This window comes from Scyliorhinus torazame, chromosome 20, assembly GCF_047496885.1.
Source record: "Scyliorhinus torazame isolate Kashiwa2021f chromosome 20, sScyTor2.1, whole genome shotgun sequence".
NCBI classification, from domain to species: Eukaryota; Metazoa; Chordata; class Chondrichthyes; order Carcharhiniformes; family Scyliorhinidae; genus Scyliorhinus; species Scyliorhinus torazame.
In genome coordinates this window covers 11,423,526-11,443,977 of record NC_092726.1, presented here as the reverse complement: position 1 = coordinate 11,443,977, position 20,452 = coordinate 11,423,526, and the positions used below count along the sequence as shown (strand labels likewise).

At 48.1% G+C, this 20,452-nt stretch overlaps 1 protein-coding gene across 1 annotated transcript in view; it reads right to left on the bottom strand.

Annotated features, from left to right (window-relative positions):
- The window catches only part of sema4c (sema domain, immunoglobulin domain (Ig), transmembrane domain (TM) and short cytoplasmic domain, (semaphorin) 4C), an 84,183-nt gene that overhangs the window by 32,111 nt on the left and 31,620 nt on the right, over nt 1-20,452 (bottom strand). The window contains 3 exon segments of the mRNA XM_072485659.1: nt 1,488-1,586; nt 3,066-3,128; nt 6,986-7,137. Of these exon segments, the coding sequence (XP_072341760.1) occupies nt 1,488-1,586; nt 3,066-3,128; nt 6,986-7,137 (314 nt within the window).

The following is a 20,452-nucleotide window of genomic DNA, read 5'->3' as shown; positions in this document are numbered from 1 at the left end:
CCCTCAACCCGACATGAAAACCTCACCCAGTGAACACCTTTCGATCAGAAACCAAGAGGAAAGGTGATTTTCAGAACAGATTGGTTAGTGTCATCCTTCCCCTCCCCATGTTCAGATGCAATCCATCCCACTGTGTCAACTTCTCCATCATTTGAATCATCTGAGAGCGGTCACTGCCCATTCAGACATGGAATCCACCAACACCAATCACCCTCCACGCGAGCTTCACCTCCCCGCGTCAGACATCATTCACCTCTGCATTTATCTCTTCCCAATTGGCCTGGATCTCCATGGCATCCCCATTGAGGAATGTGATGCTGGTTTTCAGGCTCTTCCTTGCATATCAGCACCAGCAGTGCTGAGTGACAGGGCCTGATGATAACCTGGCCTCCCGCAGTAAACAATGGGTGGATTTTTCCCCTGGTTTGATCTGCCATTGTGGAGGATGGAGGCATTGCTATGCACATCCTGTCCTACCCGACCACAGCACTAACACAGCTGTGATCTCTGGCGATTCACAGGCCCATCAGGGACACAGCAAACATGTGCCTGCTGAAAGTTTGAAGGCAGGGTGCTCTCGCCTACAGCTATGTGACTGGCGCACAGGTTCAGTGGCAGAGGCTCGAGTCCCCGTCTTCTCACACTCCACATCGGCCCAGAGACAGACAGTGAACTGGGACCGATTTTGAGATCTTGGATGCCAGGTCAATTGTCACTGGAACACAAAGGTTGAAAGTGATTCAAACGACAAGTTCCAGAAAAGGACCAGATAAGTGGACCAAGCTGCAGAGCTATGAGGATGAGAGAGGTAGGTACTACGGTGTGCCAAATCATTACCCTCCACACACTTACCACCCCCCCTCCACCCACACCCTCCTCCACCTACACACATCCTCCATACACACATAAACTGCTCCCCGCCACACACCCCCCCCCCGACACACATTCCCTCCCCACATCCCCCAGGCACACAACTATAAAAGTGGAATGGAGAAATAAATTCCCCCAGACAGCCTCTCTCCGTTCAGAAGACATCTCCAAAGCCCAGCCACTGCAGGCATTAAGCCAAGCAAAGGTTGAAGACATTCAGACGGGTGCAAAGGCCTAATCTCCAGACAATCTCCAAAACAATGTGCAATCTCTGTGCCTACTGGGATTGTGTGATTTTACCGCCCCACCCTCACCCACAATGATCCCACTATTCAAAATGAAAGGGCCGCCTTCCAGTCACATGGCCCCTCATGTGATGCCTCATACCAGACAACCAAACGCTCTCTGCCAGACAGCCAGGTGATCACGGTGACCAGATAATCAGTTTCAGTCGTCTTGTTTGGTGGATAATTAACAGCCGCTTCTCTTCCAATTGGGAGGAAGGATGTTTTACAATCCCACTGTCATCCAAAAGGCAGTGCAGCGTTCCCACAGCGCCCCACGGCAGCACGGAAGGCAATGGCAGGTGGCACGCTGACCATGCCGCGGGTACTTACGATATACGTGCACCTTGGCTGAAAGGCGTAAGTTCCACAGATGTACAGATGAGTGCTGTTGAAGGTCTGCAGGAATCGAATGTAATTGAAGCAGTCAGTCTGTGAGGAGAGAGCAGACAGACAGCTTATTTCTCAGCCGTGCACAAAGCTAAGTTCAAGATTCAGGCACGGACTGGCTGAAAGCTGTAGGGTGCCACCCAGCTTGCTGACTGCCCGTTACACACAGTGTGCATGGGGTACAGAGGCGAGCTCTGGCTGAGTGACCTTGGGCTCAGTGCAGGAACTGCCCTCTGTACTCAGCCAAGACAGAGATACAGAATTAACTCATCATAGAGAGTGGGGAAGTTAGAAAGGGTGGAGGGTTGGGAAAGGGGTATTAGATCGTCACTTACATTTTTCTGTTAGTTTCATTATAATGCAGTACATAATAAAAGGTTACTTGTGTTAAAGTTACAAACCTGGTGACTGCAGTTTACTGAGCTCAGCCAAGGACCTCAGGTATTTTAAAAAATAAATTTAGAATACCAATTCATTTTCTTTCCAATTAAGGGGCAGTTTAGTGTGGCCAATCCACCTACCCTGCACATCTTTGGGTTATGGGGGTGAGACCCATGCAGACACAGGGAGAATAGGGCGGCACGGTGATGCAATGGTTAGCACTGCTGCCTCAGGGTACTGAGAACCCGGCCGGGTTCGATTCCGGCCCCGGGTCACTGTCTGTGAGGAGTTTGCACATTCTCCCCGTGCCTGCGTAGGTCGCAACTCCACAAACCAAAGATGTGCAGGATAGGTGGATTGGCCACGTTAAATTGCCCTTTAATTGGACAAAAAGAATTGAATACTCTGAATTTATAAAAACAAAAGATACGGGGCGAATGTGCAAACTCCACAAAGACAGTGACCCGGGGCCAGGGTCAAAACTGGATCCCCAGCGCCGTGAGGCAGCAGTGTTAATCACTGCACCACCAAACCGCTCTGACATCGGGCATTTTAAGTAACATCCAATTTCACCTGTGATACGACTCCGGGTCAAGTGGAGCTGGAATTGACTGTGCACTAGCCCAGGGTGTTGTGACAAGAGGTGGGGGGGGCAGAAGACAGTAAGGGAGGGAGAGAGATTTACGGTTGTAGAGCAGCCAAGCGCAAGTGGTCTAATCCCAGTTTTCTGCTGCAACAATGGGCCTCAGTTTAGAGGGGGATTAGAGAATAATGTTTTAAATACTGTCCTGTACAGCGCTGTAGCTTTAGCCCAGGCTGCACAAGTCTGCAGCCAGTGTTCAGACGCACTGTGTTTATAAACCCATAATATCGGTCGGCTGTAAACCGTGTCGTCTCTAATGTAAATTGGCAGTCGTGTCCCTCAGAATGGCAACTGCCCAGCACAAATGAGAAGACCAAAGGAAAAACATGTGGTCTTATCCCGACTAGTCCAGGCTGCAATGTTCTGCTCCTGGTGCTGCGTGCCTGCAGGATGAGGAGAGCTTGCCCTTTTGCATGCCTCGCTCTGATCTGTTTGCTGCACACTGTTGCGGAGCAAACAGTCTTTCCATAGATCTTGCAGTCGACACTTCAATGTACCTGGTTATTTTTTCCCTTCTGAACACACTCCATCTTCTTCTCAACAGGGGCATCCCAAACAATCTGTTTCAACAACAAACAAACAAAAAAGAACCAATTACAATCAAACTGACTGAGCCACGCAAATGGCCGTTTCATTAATAACCCTGTCAGTGTCCCACGCCCACCATTTTCCTGCCCAACACGGTGACTATCTGGGGTCCAGTTCCAATGACAATGGGTAATCCTCAGCCACGCATCCCTCATACATGCGCCCCCAGACTAAGCACCCGACAGCACTCGCACGTGGGTTGAATTAAGCGCAGGATCACATAAATTAGGCTTGGATTCTCTGGTATATCTACGGTTAACAGATGGTGTTCTAGAGCGTTTTTGGCTTTTGAATGGAATTGCTAAAAGGTTGTGTGGGGGTCGGGGCAAACAAACGTACCAACTGAGGCCTGCCCCCTTGTCCTTCCAGCTCCCTCGCTGCCAAGCACACACTGACATTTTCCCATCAATGGACATGGTCAAAGTCTGGAAATTGCTTGCCCCCATTGTCAGCAACAATTTACAGTTGCATCCTTCTGGGAGCAAAACATCCCGTTAAATTGCTGGGAACAGAGCTGCCACAGAAATGACACCAATGTTGGTGACATTTGGACAGGAGAGCAGGAGGGCGGGAGGTTCAGTTCCAGATTGCGGGTTAACGATGCCATCGACAATGGGATACAGAGGAAAATAGAGTCACAATGTGCACCTGAGTATGAAGGCTGGATTGCGAACCATAATTCAGCGGTAGGAAGAAACAAAACCTTGGGAAGAACCAAAGAGAGTTTGAAATAACAAGGTTTGGGTGGGAATTGAACAAAGGCAGTGGACAAATAGCAGACTTGTTGGCCAAGGTGCTCATGCTCTCTGTACCGCTGTTCGGGCATTGCCAAAGAGTTGGAAGAAGAGGACAGCAACGTCCTCCCATTTCCAGTGACCGTAACCCCCCCCCACCTCCCTTCATCATTTACAGCTGCCATTTGCTCTTTGATAGGAAGGTCGGGGGACAGGGAAACTGTGCTTTGTGACGTGTACACACAACTGGGATGTTGCAAAGTGATCCATGGTTAACAAATCAGTGAGTAAAACCATCCAGTCTTGGCAATCTCACATACTCGCCAGCAGTTTAGAACTCGACCCGAGGTGACAGAGGGGACGGATCCGAAATGGGTGGGAATTAAACGGAACTCAGTCTTGGATAACAGAGCACATCCTGTTCATGTGACCTGGAAGCCTTCCTGGCCTCACCACGGGACAAAATGCAGGCACAGCAAATTTCTTCTTTCAGCTTGAATGATAAGGGACAGCAAACCAACTAATCAGAGGAGAATCAGTTTGTTATCAGACTTTATCCAATTCGCCTTTATTTTCTGTCCTTTCAAAGGAAGCATTTGGGATGATGAATGAATACAAACGTGGATGTTTTACGGCAATGTGCACTCACACAAAGATTGAAACGAGGTGCAGATTTTAAAATAACTTCATGTCGGAATGACATTTCAACGCAGACAAGCTGACTTGGGAGTTTAGCTCGGAATTATTTTATTTTGCCCAGGTCATGTTGCTGCGGGGAGATGTGTCTTGTGTAACATGTTGCATGATTCACCAAAAATTACTTGAGCTGTCAGAATCAGACGAGGGCTGTTCACCCATTGAGAGAGAAAGTGGCTGAACCATTCTCACCTGGCGGTCTTGTCCTGCTTACTGAATTGTGAGAATGAAGCATGCTAACTGAGGCACTCATATTTATATTCAAACCCATTCATATCCCAGAGCAAAAGATTCTGGAATGAACACACTATATGCCCGTACCTCCGCGCGCGCTCAGACCCGAGCATGATCACACTCAGGCTTCAGGGGGCAGAACAGATGGGCAAATAGAACTAAAATTACATTTGTTAGCGAGCAGAGCCCTTGAATTCGAGCCAATGTCACTAAAATTAAACATGGTAATTAAGGAGATATTTATAAGACAGCAAACGAGCAGCAGGAATGGAGAAGCTGACTTTAGCTGTAATTTAAAACTAACTATCCTTTCTTCCCCTGACAGCAATGTTGTGTCTCTCTGTTGTGGCAGGTAAACATGCAAGGTTACATAACCTTGCTATATTCTGCAGGTTGCATTGTGATTACTGGAATAAAAATTCTCGTTACCTCTCAGGGACCTGGTACATGTTCTGGGAGGGGAGATGGAGGGGCGCTCATTAAAAGCCAATGCCTCACTCTGAGCCTTCCCGAGAAAGCTGCAACACAGCTTGGTGTAAAATGCTGAACCGACAAGGACCCATCCCCATTTCTTTCTGTCTGTGGACGTGACTGAATGGTCTGTTCTGTGAGGCTCGATTGCTGCTGTAACCACTGCTTCTTAAAAGGTGGCTCTTCACTAAAATGGGGTCACCTCAGGGGGCAACCGGGTTGGGAAGCACGGGTTTACAGAACGGGAAACATTTCAGAGTATCAATCATGTTGGCTGAATACGTCAGCTGCGAATTACTCATGGCACCCTTGTCGGCTTTCGCCCATGAGAATGAAGAGCAGCGGGAAGCATGCAACCTCTCCCAGGCCATGCTGCTCAGCCGGAGGCTGCCAGCCAAAGAGGTTAGCATATGGAACCGCTCTGTACTCCATGGACTGCCGGGAGTGCGGGTGGATTACAAGGGACAACTTCAACACGGCCAATATTCTCCTGCACCAATGAGAGAGCTGTAGTCGATGGGTGTAAAGAACCGTTCTCACATTCCAAAGGCCGGGTAGATGCTGCAACAAGGCGCACATGTCCGTTCGCTCAAAGGAATGCTTGCTGCCAGACTCGGCCATTGGATGGCACAAGCATATTGACCAAGTCAAACATGGAAACCAGGCAGCAACTTGCAAACTTGGGCTAGAGTCCAAAACATTCGCACACCAACAAAATCCAGGCTTTGGAGCTCTTTGAGACTCAAATGCCAAATGCACCTTCCCAGACCATTCCCTGGAAGATCCCAGGTTTGATATCCAGTCTGTGTGATATAAGCGGATGCAAGCATTGCCTGGATGAGTGCAGCCCCATCAACACTCAAAAAGCTTGATACCATCCAGGACAAAGCAGCCCGCTTGATTCCATCCAGGACAAAGCAGCCCGCTTGATTCGCACCCCACCCAACATCCACTCCCTCCAGCACTGATGCATAATAGAACCATCAGCAAAATGCATTGCAGCAAGTGACCAAGAGCGGAACCTTCCAAAGCTGCGACCTCTGCCACCTAGAAAGACCAGGGCAGTATGTATGGGAACACCACCATCGGCATGTCCCCCTCCACCTCACTCCTGACTTGGAAATATATCAGTGTGGCTGGGTCAAAATCCTGCAACTCACTCCCTAACAGTCTTGTGGGTGAGCGCACACCAGACACTCCAGCTCATCACCACCTTCTCAAGGGCAATTAGGGATGGGCAGCAAATACTGGCAGAGCCAGCAAAAGCCAACACCCTGTTAAATAATGAAAGAAAAGTGAAGGGTTAACATCAGGAGCACCTGATACTGAGTTAACTGCCGAGGTAACGGTGATGTAACATCACATGCAACTGAGACCTCATGTACAACCTCATGTTTAGACAAATGTATCTGCAAATATATACAAGTGGTTCTTACGAGTAACAGCTTATAGTCTTCTCAGGCTGATGGACAAACCCTCTAGAATCCCATCCAGGACCCCAGCTCAGTGGAAAGAGGACACTATAGGTGTGCCACAATGTGCCTTGGAAACATTAAAGTGGAGGATCATTATGTTTCCTAGCACCATCAAGACTGATACACATAGACTGGTCATGTGGGTGAGGAGCGAACTCTGAACTACCCCAACTGACTGTCATACCTGGCACGTGGTGTGTTGAATAAAACGTTCCTTACCGCCTCTTTCACCTCCTCTGTAACATCGTGCATGAAAAGGGCAAAAACCGCCTCTCGAGCACCGACGTACAGAACCTGCTCCTCTTCATCCAGTTGCAGGGTGGTGTAGTTGGAGACATTGGGTTTCGAGAAGCGTCTGACCTCTTTCAGGGCTGCAAGAGAGGAGGGAGGTTACAGTAAGCTGGCATGTCAACATGCAGCCAAAGCCGTCACATGAGGAAATTGGAGCACCAAAGCGTTCCTGCCAACATGCGAAAACCCCAAGCCGGTACATCAGCAAACCACAAGACCTGTGCAGGCACTGCACAATGATAAGCCCTCCCCAATTCCCCTGGTCAGCAGCTGATGCCCCCACCCCACTCAGCTCTCATACTGACAGATTACAGAAGCACAAGGCGCACACGCATAGGGCACAACAATGCTGCATAGTACAAGCACACAGGTAACACAGTAACACAACTCTACACAGAAGACTGCAGAAACATGATGTGCTCCATTTTTAGTGGAGCTTCAGAGAGATTGTTGCTGGGGGAGTGAGGTGCTGTCAGCTGAGCAAAAATCACAGGGTATTTGTCAAATAAAAAAACAAGTGTACACTCTGTCTTATCATCTTAATTCATTAACTTGAATCCCTTCTGTTGCTGTACCAACAATGGAAGGTCGGGACCCACTTGTACTGAAGCACAGTGGTGTCGGAAAAGGTTTAAAAACTTTAACGACGTTGAGGACCCGGGTTCGATCCTGGCCCTGGGTCACTGTCCATGTGGAGTTTGCACATTCTCCCAGTGTCTGCCTGGGTCTCATCCCCACAGCCCAAAAATGTGCAGGGTAGATGGATTAGACTAAATTGCCCCTTAATTAGAGAAAAAAATGAATTGATTACTCTAAAAAAAAATTCCCAAAAAAAAACTTTGCAGGAGAGATATATAATTGCCAAATCAATTTCAACATCAATAAATGTGAGGTATCACATGGTTCCAATAAAGTCAAGGAGGTAACATACCTAAATGATTCTAAATGCGGTAGAGAAAAGGAATCTAAGAGTACAAATACACAAATCACAAACTTATGACGCAGTTTAATAATGTCAATCCAAAGGCAAACTGAATTCTGCTGTGTTCAGTGCTGGTGGAGGCATGGATTTGAAAAGTAGGGATGTGTATCAAATCTTGATTTGACCACACTAAGAGTGCTGCACACAGTCATGGTCCCCATATGATAAAAGAGGCACTGGAGAGGGTACACAGAACATTATACGGGTGATCGTGGAAATGCGTGGGTTATACAGCAGGAAAGGACGGTCAGGCTGGGTCTCTGCTGTTGAAAAGGGAGCGGTCGAGTGCTGATGAATGGTTTTGATCTTGCAGACAGAACGGTTTCCATATGTGGGGAAGAGGACATCAACAGGAGATCTTCACCAAGAAATCACATCAGGAATTCTGGAGAAACCTGGTCACACAGAGAGTGGAGGACTCTGGAACCTCTGTGCACAGGGAGTGGTTGAAGCAAATAGCAGAAAAAAACCAGCTGCTGACCAACCCTCAAAAATAAATAGAGGGTGAGGCTTATCGAGGTAAATGAGGAAGAATGGGAGGAAGATTAGTCTTATCGAGGTGGATGAGGTAGAATGGGAGGAAGATTAGTCTTATCGCGGTAGATGAGGGAGACTGGGAGGAAGATTAGTCTGATTGAGGTAGAATGGGAGGAAAATTAGTCTTATCGAGGTAGATGAGGGAGAATGGGAGGAAGATTAGTCTTGTCGAGGTAGAACAGGGGGAAGATTAGTCTTATCAAGGTAGGTGAGATAGAATGGGAGGAAGATTAGTCTTATTGAGGTAGATGAAGAATGCGAGAAAGATTAGTCTTATCGAGGTAGAATGGGAGGAAGATTAGTCTTATCGAGGTAAATGAAGAATGGGAGGAAGATTAGTCTTATCGAGGTAGATGAAGAACGGGAGGAAGATTAGTCTTATCGAGGAAGATGAAGAATGGGAGGAAGATTAGTCTTATCGAGGTAGATGAAGAATGGGAGGAAGATTAGTCTTATCGAGGTAGAATGGGAGGAAGATTAGTCTTATCGAGGTAAATGAAGAGTGGGAGGAAGATTAGTCTTAGAGGTAAATGAAGAGTGGGAGGAAGATTAGGCTTATCGAGGTAAATGAAGAGTGGGAGGAAGATTAGTCTTATCGAGGTAAATGAAGAGTGGGAGGAAGATTAGTCTTATCGAGGTAAATGAAGAATGGGAGGAAGATTAGTCTTATCGAGGTAAATGAAGAATGGGAGGAAGATTAGGCTTATCGAAGTAAATGAAGAATGGGAGGAAGATTAGGCTTATCGAAGCAAATGAAGAATGGGAGGAAGATTAGGCTTATCGATGTAAATGAGAAAGAATAGGAGGAAGTTGAAGTCAAGCAAAAATGCCAGCATGGACTGAAGGGCCTGTTTCACTGCTGCACAGCCAACATAATTGCATTGAACACCTTTCTTCTCCAGGTGAACTTGTGACAGGTTTCTTTTATCATAGTCCTGAAGCTCTGTGTTACTCAGCTCAAGGATCTGGAATGGCACACGAGCAGAATTATACCCAAATGCAACCTGACAATAAATGAGCATTTCAAACACCACCTCAATGAAATCCGAACCACACCTGCGTGCTACTTTCCTGAACAAAGCTGTCACATAAAGTGTTGGGACGTTAAATGGTGAAATGAATAGCCAACTGCCACAGACCCGAAAACCATCCTCAGTCAATGCCCACACAAGCACATTTGCGGCAGGGCAGCACGGTGGCACAGTGGGTTAGAACTGCGGCCTCACGGCGCTGAGGTCCCAGGTTTGATCCCGGCTCTGGGTCACTGTCCGTGTGGAGTTTGCACATTCTCCTCGTGTTTGTGTGGGTTTCGCCCCCACGACCCAATGATGTGCAGGGTCGGTGGATTGGCCACACTAAATTGCCCCTTAATTGGAAAAAATGAATTGGGTACTCTAAATTTTTTTTTTTTAAAGCACATTTGCGGCAGTGCCATTCAGCAAAGGGAGCTGGTGGATTTTGTCTCCTTGGCCCAGGGTAGTGGACATCATTCCTCCACAGTGTCCGTCCCAGAATTCAGCACTGACCACCAAATAAGCCTGGTTTGTCTGACACCGCTCTGTACTCAGAAGCCTCTTAACTGATGTTTTGGGTAAGGGTGCAGGGAGACTGTGTATGCAGTATTATACCACAGTTATTTTCAGCAATCTAACCAGGAACTGCTCCCAATTAATTCGCAAAGACCACTTTAATTTCTCCCTGCATATTTATTAACTGTGACTGCTGGGGGATCATTCTGGGCATTGTCACTGGTCCTCTGGTACTCTCGCAAGCCAGAACTCATCCGGTCTCGCAACACACAGGGAGTTACAAATAGGTAATGGCCAACACCAGGAAACCACATCCGCCATCCTTCACCGTCAGATTTATCAGAGATTGATGACTCTCCAACACGCACGTTGTTCCAGTTTCAGAGAGGGCAGTCTGCTGTCACTCTGCTGAATTATTCTCCATTCATCTTCAGTACCCACCCAGGATACCAGTACCATTTTCGTGACCCCAACCCATGTCTCTGCTCCCAGTGAGATGACTTTGAGCTTTGGTACTGCAATGAGTCAGAGAAGGGAATTTCTTACTTTTCAACCCAACGCTCTGGAATGTAACATTACATTTTCCTGTGTGACATTTGATCACCTGGCCAAAGCTTGCTCCCACAACCAAGTGAGTGATCAGGAACCACCAGCATGACAAACATCTCAATATGGTGTCAACGTACAACCAATGTAGAAGTGACATTTTTGTCCTGCTCCGTCAGCTTAGACTGCAAATTGGACTCCGCCTTTGGTGCCGACACTACACTAATAATGAGAAACATGTGTGTGGTGCAGTCAGATATTCCCCTCAACAGAGCACAGTGAGGTATCCAGATTTTCCAATCTCCCATCACTCACCTATCATACACAGCTGAGATCAAGATGGGGGGGGCATCACGCCCAACATTAGAGCTGGTGTTTCTGTTGCGCTGAATATCAGAGCTTTAAGGAACTTGGGAAACTGCCGCATGCCTTGCATGTTGCAACTGAACACAACAAAATCAGGCAGTCAGATATTCTCTCTGCTCGCTGACTCACACTGTGAAGCATCCAAGCACTCGGAGGGAATCCCAGAACAGCTCCCTGGACAAGAACTGAGAGAAATCTCAAAGAGGTTCTCATCGCTCAGAGAAGGCTTCAGGGGAGTTTAGTGTTTGAGTGAAGAGAATTGTGACATTTTTTCTGGTTGGAAGACTAATGTGCTATGTAAGCATGTGAGGGTGTGAGGCTGATAGTTTTCAGCTGATGTTCTATTGTGGCAACTCAATTGTCTGACGTGCACTGGACCTGCTGTGTTGAAGAAGCTATCTTAGAAGTGCTTGCTCTTAATCCACTTCCACTAACCAGTGCAAAGGCACAAAGACCATTGGTTCCCAAGATGCAGTCTGACAGACCCCGACACTGAACAATAATTGCAGATACTTCACCCATGGCTTTGTGGGTCTTGTAGTCCACCCCATCACCCTGGGCTCCTCAGCATTCCTGCCAATATTCTCAACAAGCATTGACAGCTGAAACCCCGTCAACCCAAGCCACTTATGCTGACTGATCTGTTTCGCCTTCACCCACTTTGAGCTCTTGCTTGAAACACCTGAAGCCCTCTTTCTTTTTCATTCGGGCCTGAAAATGACCTGCTGAGGAATATGTGCCCAGGTTTGTCAGTCAAATCGTGGTCAGACCAGGCAGAGAGTGGTGTATTCGTCGACACGACAGGATGGTAGCATTATGGCTTCACAGCGCCAGGGTCCCAGGTTCGATTCCCCGCTGGGTCACTGTCTGTGCGGTGTCTGCACGTTCTCCCAGTGTCTGTGAGGGGTTCCTCCGGGTGCTCCGGTTTCCTCCCACAGTCCAACGACGTGCAGGTTAGGTGGATTGGTCGTGATAAATTGCCCTTAGTGACCCAAGAAGGTTAGAAGGAGTTATTAGGTTCTGGGGATAGGGTGGATGTCAAGGCTTAAGTGGGTCAGTGCAGACTCGATGGGCCAAATGGCCTCCTGCACCTTATGTTCGATGTTCTATGACTGTGGCAGGCGACACAGGACTTGCTCAATCCATATCACCGGGTTACTGATGTCACTAGACTCCCAATTGTGTTCCACCAGGCTCACAACAGGAGGACAATGGGCGCACGTGGCACACTTTCTCATGGTGGTATCGCTCTGCCAATGGCTGAGCACTGTGCACAAGCTGAGAGATACACTTGAAGTGGGGGAATTAGATCAAGAGCCAGAGCTCCTACACTGTGCTGGGACTTCTGCTTCAAAAGCCCTCCGCCACACAGCCTCACCCTGCCCTCCCCCACCAAGAAAGGCAGCTAGATATGTGCTTGGTACTTCCCACATTAGCCGAGAGATCAAGCATGCCGTGGGGGAACAAAATACTGGAAGGAATCTATAACTCTACTGGAATCAACACCTTCAGGAACTGGCAGAGTGGAACACAAGAGGTCACCACCATCAATGTGCAAGTCTGAAGGTCAGTCAGTGGCCAGGAGTTTTTCCCAAGACTTAATAGGAAGCTGGACTTCAAAATGCAAAGAGTGCTCTAGCTGTTCAATATTTGTCACGTGGCAGTCTGAATCAACAAAGTTATTCAAAACCTCTGTGTACAAGAGGCAGAGGGTGCGACAAACAGGACTGCAGCACGCTGACCCCTGCTGCAGGGGGGGGGGGGGGGGGTTGGTGCCAGGCTGAAACCTCTGCACAGCATTCCCTGCAGGGCACGAGGTCCCAGTCACTGCAGGTTCAGCAGGATGGCAGGCAGAAAACCTTGTCTGCCCTGTGGGGCCCCCCCTCGGGAGGAAAAGAGACACCATGAATCGCCTCGATAAATAATCTGTTGCTGTGAATTAAGCTTTTCCAATAATGTTTACAGAATTGGTGCCAGTGGAAGAAAGAATCCCTGATGATCACCGTTGAATATTCAAAGTGCTTGCATTTCACTTTGTACAGCCATTGGAACTAGTTCAAGGGATCGACTAGAGAAAAGCAGGAGAGGTGGGCAGCACGGTGGCACAGTGCTGCCTCACGGCGCCGCGGAGCCGGGTTCAATCCCGGCTCTGGGTCACTGTCCGTGTGGCGATGGCACATTCTCCCCGTGTTTGCGTGGGTTTAACCCCCACAACCCAAAGATGTGCAGGCTAGGTGGATTGGTGACGCCAAATTGCCCCTTAATTAGAATTTTTCCCAAAAAATGAAAAACACAAGCACACAGATAGGCTGCTGGTGCCCCTACCCATGACATCATATTTTAACTATTTCCCTCCTGGTCCTCATTTGAAAATTGGCCCAAGAATTCAAATACTGAAGATACGGAGCCAAACCCACTCACTGCCTGAAGCTATCGGCTCTTAACCCACTCTTCCCACACTCGGGGGTTGTGTCAGCCAATGTGGTCCTCGTCCAGTCACAGCAAAGATGCTGAGAAATACATTAAAATGGAGGGCAGAGATAGACCACAGGCTCAGGCCCTCCAGGGTACCTTTGGGGCTGGAAAGAGGGAAAAAGATCGCTCAAGCTGCATGTACACCTTGTAACGAGTATGGTATATATTAACTGTAATTGTCAGTGTAGTGAGGAAAACACACATTGGAGTTGGACAGCACCTCATGGAATGTCAACCTTGGATAATCGCGGAATGCACTTTCATATATTTCATGAATGAGGACCATTTAGGAAACACAAGATGGAAGCTCGTTGGTCCTTCTGCTGTTGTATACCTGGGGCCAGGAAACCTTGCCAAACCCCTCAGACTTGTGAGGCGCTTGCATCAAGAGAAAGTGATCCTTATGGCGGATCATGTCAAATATCAACTGTTCGGTGACACTCTTCAGCAAATTATATTTTATTGCAAACAGGAAGAGTGGTCTGTGGACCTGAAATACTCTGACCAGAGATACTGCCTGACGCACTGGGCACTTCCTCAGCAGGACGGCCACATCAGCGGAGAGGGAAACAGAGTTAACGTTGTGAGAACTGCCCTGGAGACGGGGCATCCGCACTCACAATGTTAACTCACTTTCTCTCGCTACACAGATGCGGCCACTCCTGCCGCGTTTAGCCAGAATCTTCCGCTTTTATTTGACATTTCCAGCATCCTCAGTACTTCCCTTTTATTTATTGTTCTGCATATTCCCAGCGTTTTATTTTGGGGAGGGGGGGGAAATAGTATTTCCTCCGTCAGTCAAGTATTAGGTGTAATTGTTCATTCGCTTCAGAAGGTGGAAGAAAATTAGGTAAATGTCACAGCAGCAGAAGAGGTGAAAACTGCAACTTCGTTGTGTGAGGATTCTGGATGAAGTACCCACTCTTGACCCTCCCTCAGCAGTGACAGGTAACCTGCACAACCCTCTCCCATTCACTGCAATTATACTCTGCAAATTCAGTTCGGGATTATATTTTCCTCTGTAATCCTGTTAAAACGATTAATACACCACCACTTCCTCCTTGGCTGCACACACTTTCCAGGTAATGTTGCACAGCTCGGGTATTTCCACGTGATAAAACATCCCACTCACCAAAATTCCTCCCTTCAACCTGACTCCAGGGCAAAATGCAGATAAACCTGTTTATTCAAAAACAAAACTATCTGCTTGCGAGTCCAAAACATTGAAGATGTTGATGCTTGGAAACAACTCATGTGATATTGATCCTGAGGGTGCAACTGGGCAGCTCTTTCTCCATTGGATCGCAGCCCATACCAGTAATCTCCAAAATTAGCTCCCAGCCTGAAACTCATTCCATAGAATCATAGAAACCCGACCGTGCAGAAGGTGGCTATTCAGCCCATCGAATCTGCACTGACCCTCTGAACGAGAAGCCTGCCTCGGCCCACCCCCCCGCCCTATGGCCGTAACCCCACCTAACCTGCACAGCTTTGGACTGCGGGAGGAAACCCACGCAGACACGGGGAGAACCTGCAGACTCCGAACAAAGTGACGCAAGTGGGAATTGAACCTGGGACCCTGGTGTTGTGAAGCAACAGTACTAACCACTGTGCTACCATCCTGCAACTCATTCCCAGGTATTCGAAAACTCAACCACCTGATCAGAATTAGATCCCAGTTTCTAACTCACTGGCGTCACTCTGCTGCACATAAACCTTGCAAATCCCTTACTGATTCTAGTCCTCAAGTAAGTCTTTGCAAATCTATTCCTGTCAGCAGCAAGATGTAAACACTGGTGCCGGTTTGCTCCGCTAGGCCAGCAACAAACCTGCCAGATTACACTACCGTTTAGATATAATGGGGAAAAGACCAGGTTACAGGGTACTGAGAGCTGACTTATCTTTCCTCCAACCACCTCTTGCCAAAACAAGTCCAAAGTCATGTGCAAGCTGGCCTCAGAAGAAATCCAGTGATCATCTTTCTCAAATTTTCCACCCAGCCCAATTTGGTCAGCAAGAAAGGCAACACAGCGATAATAAAAACCAGAGTACCTGAAGGCAACTCCTGTGTGGGGAGCAAGGTGCCGTTCAGGATCCGACCCCCTTCAACCATGTTCAGGATCCGACCCTCTTTAACCATGCTGGTCCTCAAAAGTACCCATCATTGCTTTGAGCTAATTCACAGGTAAATGGAACATGGTGGGTGCATGTTGTTTCCCAATGAGTCTGCGAAAGCTGCCTCCCCATCTTGTCCTGAACATGGAGAACTAACCAGCCCAACTCACACCAAGAGAAGAAACCAATGACCAAGATTACACTTTTTAAAACTTTTACTGCAATAATCAAACCAAAACCAACATAAATTAATCAATTAACAGGCACATTATATTCGATAAAATTACATTTAAATTACACATTAAATAGCTCATGCTACTGAACCATTTCTTTTATAGTGTAACATATGGGCACCATGTGCCGTCCCAGAGCCTTTGACAACTCCACCGTCCTCTCGTGCAGTTCAATCACTCTTCGTCACGCATCAACCAAAAGCTGCAGATGGATCATCGCACTTCTATGGCACCTCCTTCACTCAGTTCATGACAGTCCTGATGGCGTAGCTTTCCTGGAGTCATCTGCACCTGATCACTCAAACACATCAGGACATGTACGTTCGACTCTGGTTACCCAAAGGGAACATAGTGCTTCTCCGCACGCTTCGACTGCTCACACAGCTCAGCAGGTTTCAGTCCCTTCAACTACTTCCCAGTCACCATGGACTGAAATCCAATTTCTCAGCCTTGCTCATTCCCCCCCCCCCTGCCCCAATTAGCTGAGCATTGGTTTCTTGGGAAGTCTGATGTGACAGCCAGAAAATGCAATTAACTGACCCCTTCTGAGGCTTCTATTTTAGCTCCGGGCTCTCTCAAAAACCACAGTCAATATACACCAGGCACCATCAGAATGTGTGCACTTCAGGAACACACAAGAACAGACTTCAAAATCCTGCCCCATAAACATGACAACCAGACCATCATTAGTTAATACTTCTCAAAATCGTCAAGACGCACTGGGCTTGAAAATTCCTCTGATCCCTCAGACCCAGAGACCAATCAGAGAGATCTCATGGGCCGCTTGCCAGCAGGTGGAACTGGATAATCAGAAGCTGGAACCTTGGCTGTTTTCTCCCTTCCCAATCCGAAAGATACTGCTGCTGAACAGGACCCACAAATTACTGCTTGCTGCCCTGGTCGAGGTTTACTGGCTGCACAGGGTGGAACAGGTGATCTTCTGGCCTGCATGATTCAGTTACCCACAGGCCAACACTTCATCCAAATGTGTCCCCAAGGGAGCAACACTGAATAATCCTGACCACATTTATTTTGTAAATGTTTTATTTTACACAGTGCACAATGAGATAATTGACAATGTGGGTTTGGCAGAGCGGCAGAGGTGGAATGTACTACTGCCCATCTGTCTATACATGTGGGAAAGTCGCTTCGTCACCCAGCTCAGCCACTCCTCTTGTGATGGAAGACTGATTAACCAGACCAACGAATGGTCATCTGACGTGTCCAATGCAATGACGAAGAGACAGCTCTTCAACCTTCGACAATACACACAGGCTCTCGTGTGGAAGGAACCGAGCAGTCTTGGTTGTGCCGATAGCTCTTTCACTTCATCAAACCTTGTTTTTTTTTTTTTTTTTTTTTTTAAATGCTACGGACTAGTTGGCAAGTCCAGCATTTTGTGCCTGTTCCAAACTACCCTCCAAAAGAATGGAGAGTCCATCTGGTTGTGATGTTTGGACAGAGTTCCAGGATTCTGACGCAGCGACAGTGAAGCAAAAAAGGTCAGATATTTCCATGTCGGGGACAGTGTGCAACTTGGGAGGGGAACTTCAGGTGATCGCATTCCCACGCCCTTGTTGGCAGAGTTCACAACTTTGTAAGATGCTCAGAAAGGAGGCTTAGCCAACTGATGCAGTGCATCTTATGGATGGTGCACGCTGCTGCCAAGGGGAGTGAATGTTTGGGATGTTGGATGGGTTGCCAAATCAGGTAGGCTGCTTTGTCCTGGATGGTGTCGAGCTCTGTAACTGCACCCATCCAGGCAAGTGGAGAGCATTCCAGCACACTCAGAGTGGTGCCTTGGAGATGGTGAACAGGCTTTGCTGGCGAGTAAGGAAGTGAGTTACGCATAGCAGAATTCCCAACCTCTGGACTTGCTCCTGCAGCCACGCTTGTGAGATTATTCACATTAAATCAGAAGGACTTCAAAACAGATGATTTGCTGTTTGCTGAAACATGTTGCGGATGAATTGGCTGCCACATTTTTGACACTTGGAAAGTCCTTGCTTTGCTGAAACGAGCTTCGGGACAGCTGTGCAAGCACCATGCAAATTGAAGTCTCGTTAATCTAGTCAATGTTAATCCTTCATGCAAATGGGGGAATAGCTCATTACTCCCCCTCCAGTGGTTCCTGTTGATGCATCCAGTGGTTCCTGTTGATGCAGGTCCATTAATAACTCTCCCAGCCACCCACTCATTGGTTAGTCATTGGTCACATACAATACGCAAGGTTTAACATCTGGGTTTGAGCTCTGCTGGGTTCAAATCACCCCAAAAGGGCCAACAGGTTAGGGAGCAACAACTGGACTCAGCACCCAGTCCTGGACGGGTAAACGTGTGGAATTCAGAAGTGGCCCGAAACAGGTTGTGTCATGATTTCCTCCACCACTCAGCATACTGCTAGCAGTCAATGCCAGGTCTCAGAGCGGAACAGTGGCTATTCAATTGGGGATGCAGTGTGCTGTAAAGATCACACACCATGCGTTGCACAGGAAGACAACAAATGGCTCAATCAGTCTGTATTTATGTTCCTTGCAGCCTGCTTCCTCCAATTCCATTGCTTCCTCATCTGGAACCGCAACACATAGATTCAGCAGATTCAGCACTTTCAGGGCAGGCAAGGAAAATATGGGCCTGGAAAAACTCCTCTCAATTGTCTTGTCCCACACACAGACTGTGCACCTGGGGACCTCCGCCTCCAAACTGGCTGAGAGATCAATGACATCATTGTGGATTTGGACTCTCTCGAGACTGCAGAAATGCTGCAGAATTCTCACGCGAACAAGATCTTGCCGTTCAGACGAAAGAACGGGTGTTGTTACCATAACACACACACAGGTTGCATCCACATGAACCTAGAGTGTCTCCGTAGTGGGAGGGAAACCGTGGTGCAGCCGGTTTGATCAAGAGATGTCCTCAGAGACGTAGGCCTTCCAGCTTCCCAGTGGTTATGCATTTAAGCAATCTAGAGCTGCCCCAGGTGAGGAATCCAGAAAAACACACCAGTCGCAACAATAAGTGTAATTAAGCTGGAATGCAGGTGCCTCCTCTGACGGGCACGAGCCAGCAGAATCCCAGCACTCTCAATCCTGGCACCTAGTTAGAAAGTGGAGCCATTGTTAAATGCCATTCTTCACGTTTCAATCAGTGCTGGTAGGCCATTCCATCACAGGGGCCATCACCACCGAGCCACATGTCCTCCTCTGTCCAAGGGCAGTTACCAGCCCTGCTCACATTGATTGTGACCTGCAATGGGGCCATTGCTGCCTGGTCTCAGTATCTACTGGGGGATGGGGAGGTAGGGAGGGTAAAAAAGGGATCGCCCTTTGCACGGAGCATTACGTACATCGGAAAGTAAATCAGGGAGCCTTGGTTGCTCAGCTATGTGGCTTCTTCACACGTGTACTGACTGTGGTGCAGCTGGCTTGACAGAGGAAGCTCACTGCCAACTCTCTTGCGCATTTGCCACCACCTCCTCAGAGATGGAAGGTGCTGCCAACACGTACAGCGAGAAGATGCCAAGCTGCCCATGATCAGTCAGCTGCCCTCTCAGAGCCACGCAGCTTTCTAATGTCTGGGTGCTGCTGAGGAGCTGGCAAAACCTCCACAGCTAATCAAACAAGGAGCCCGTTTAACAATGAGGTGGCCCACAAAATATCTTGCAGCCTTATAGGTGATCTCAAAGTATTTGTCGATTGTGGATGTCAGAAAGCTTTCAACGTCTGCTTGACAATGGTGTGGGATCTGCAAAAGTGATTTATTTCAGCAAGTTCATGTCCTGTTGCGCATCTCTGCGAGAGCCGGGCAGCACGGTGGTGCAGTAGTTAGCACTGCTGCCTCACGGCGCCAAGGTCCCAGATTCGATCCTGGCTCCGAGTCACCGTCCATGTGGAGTTTGCACATTCTCCCCGTGTCTGCGTGGGTCTCACCCCCACAACCCAAAGATGTGCATGGTCGGTGGATTGGCCACGTTAAATTGACCCTTAATTGGGAACTCTAAATTTATTTATTTTTAAACTCAAGAGCCGACAACTGGAGAGTGGCTCAGTCCGTTGGTGTGGAAAATGGGTGCAGATGGATTGGGCGCCAGCACATCACCTGCCTGGACTGAAAAGGGCAGAACTTATCCCCATGATTGAAGCTACAGTAAAACTCAGGAAGCTGAATAATGTCCAGCCTCTGAAGTGCTCCAATTGATTGGTGCCTCTGCCACGGAGGTCATAGCCCATCACAGCCATCAAGGGTGCAGAGTGACAATTAACAGGGTGCAAGGGGATCAGGGGTGATGGGGAGAAGGCAGGAGAATGGGGATGAGAAAATATCAGCCATGATTGAATGGCGGAGCAGACTCGATGGGCCAAGTTGCCTAATTCTGCTCCGTTGTCTTATGCAGCACCTCTCTCTCTCTCTTACTCCTGGGATGAAGACGGAGCACAGCAGCAATGTCACCGGATTACTTCCCAACTTCCCCAACAATCTGACATCAACAGACAAGGCCATTCTTTCACGGTGGTTACCAAATCATGGGAATGCCCTCACTCGCACCACTCTTGGAGGACATGCACTGCAGCCACTCAGGGGCAACAAGCGCCTTGCCAGAGATTGTGCAACA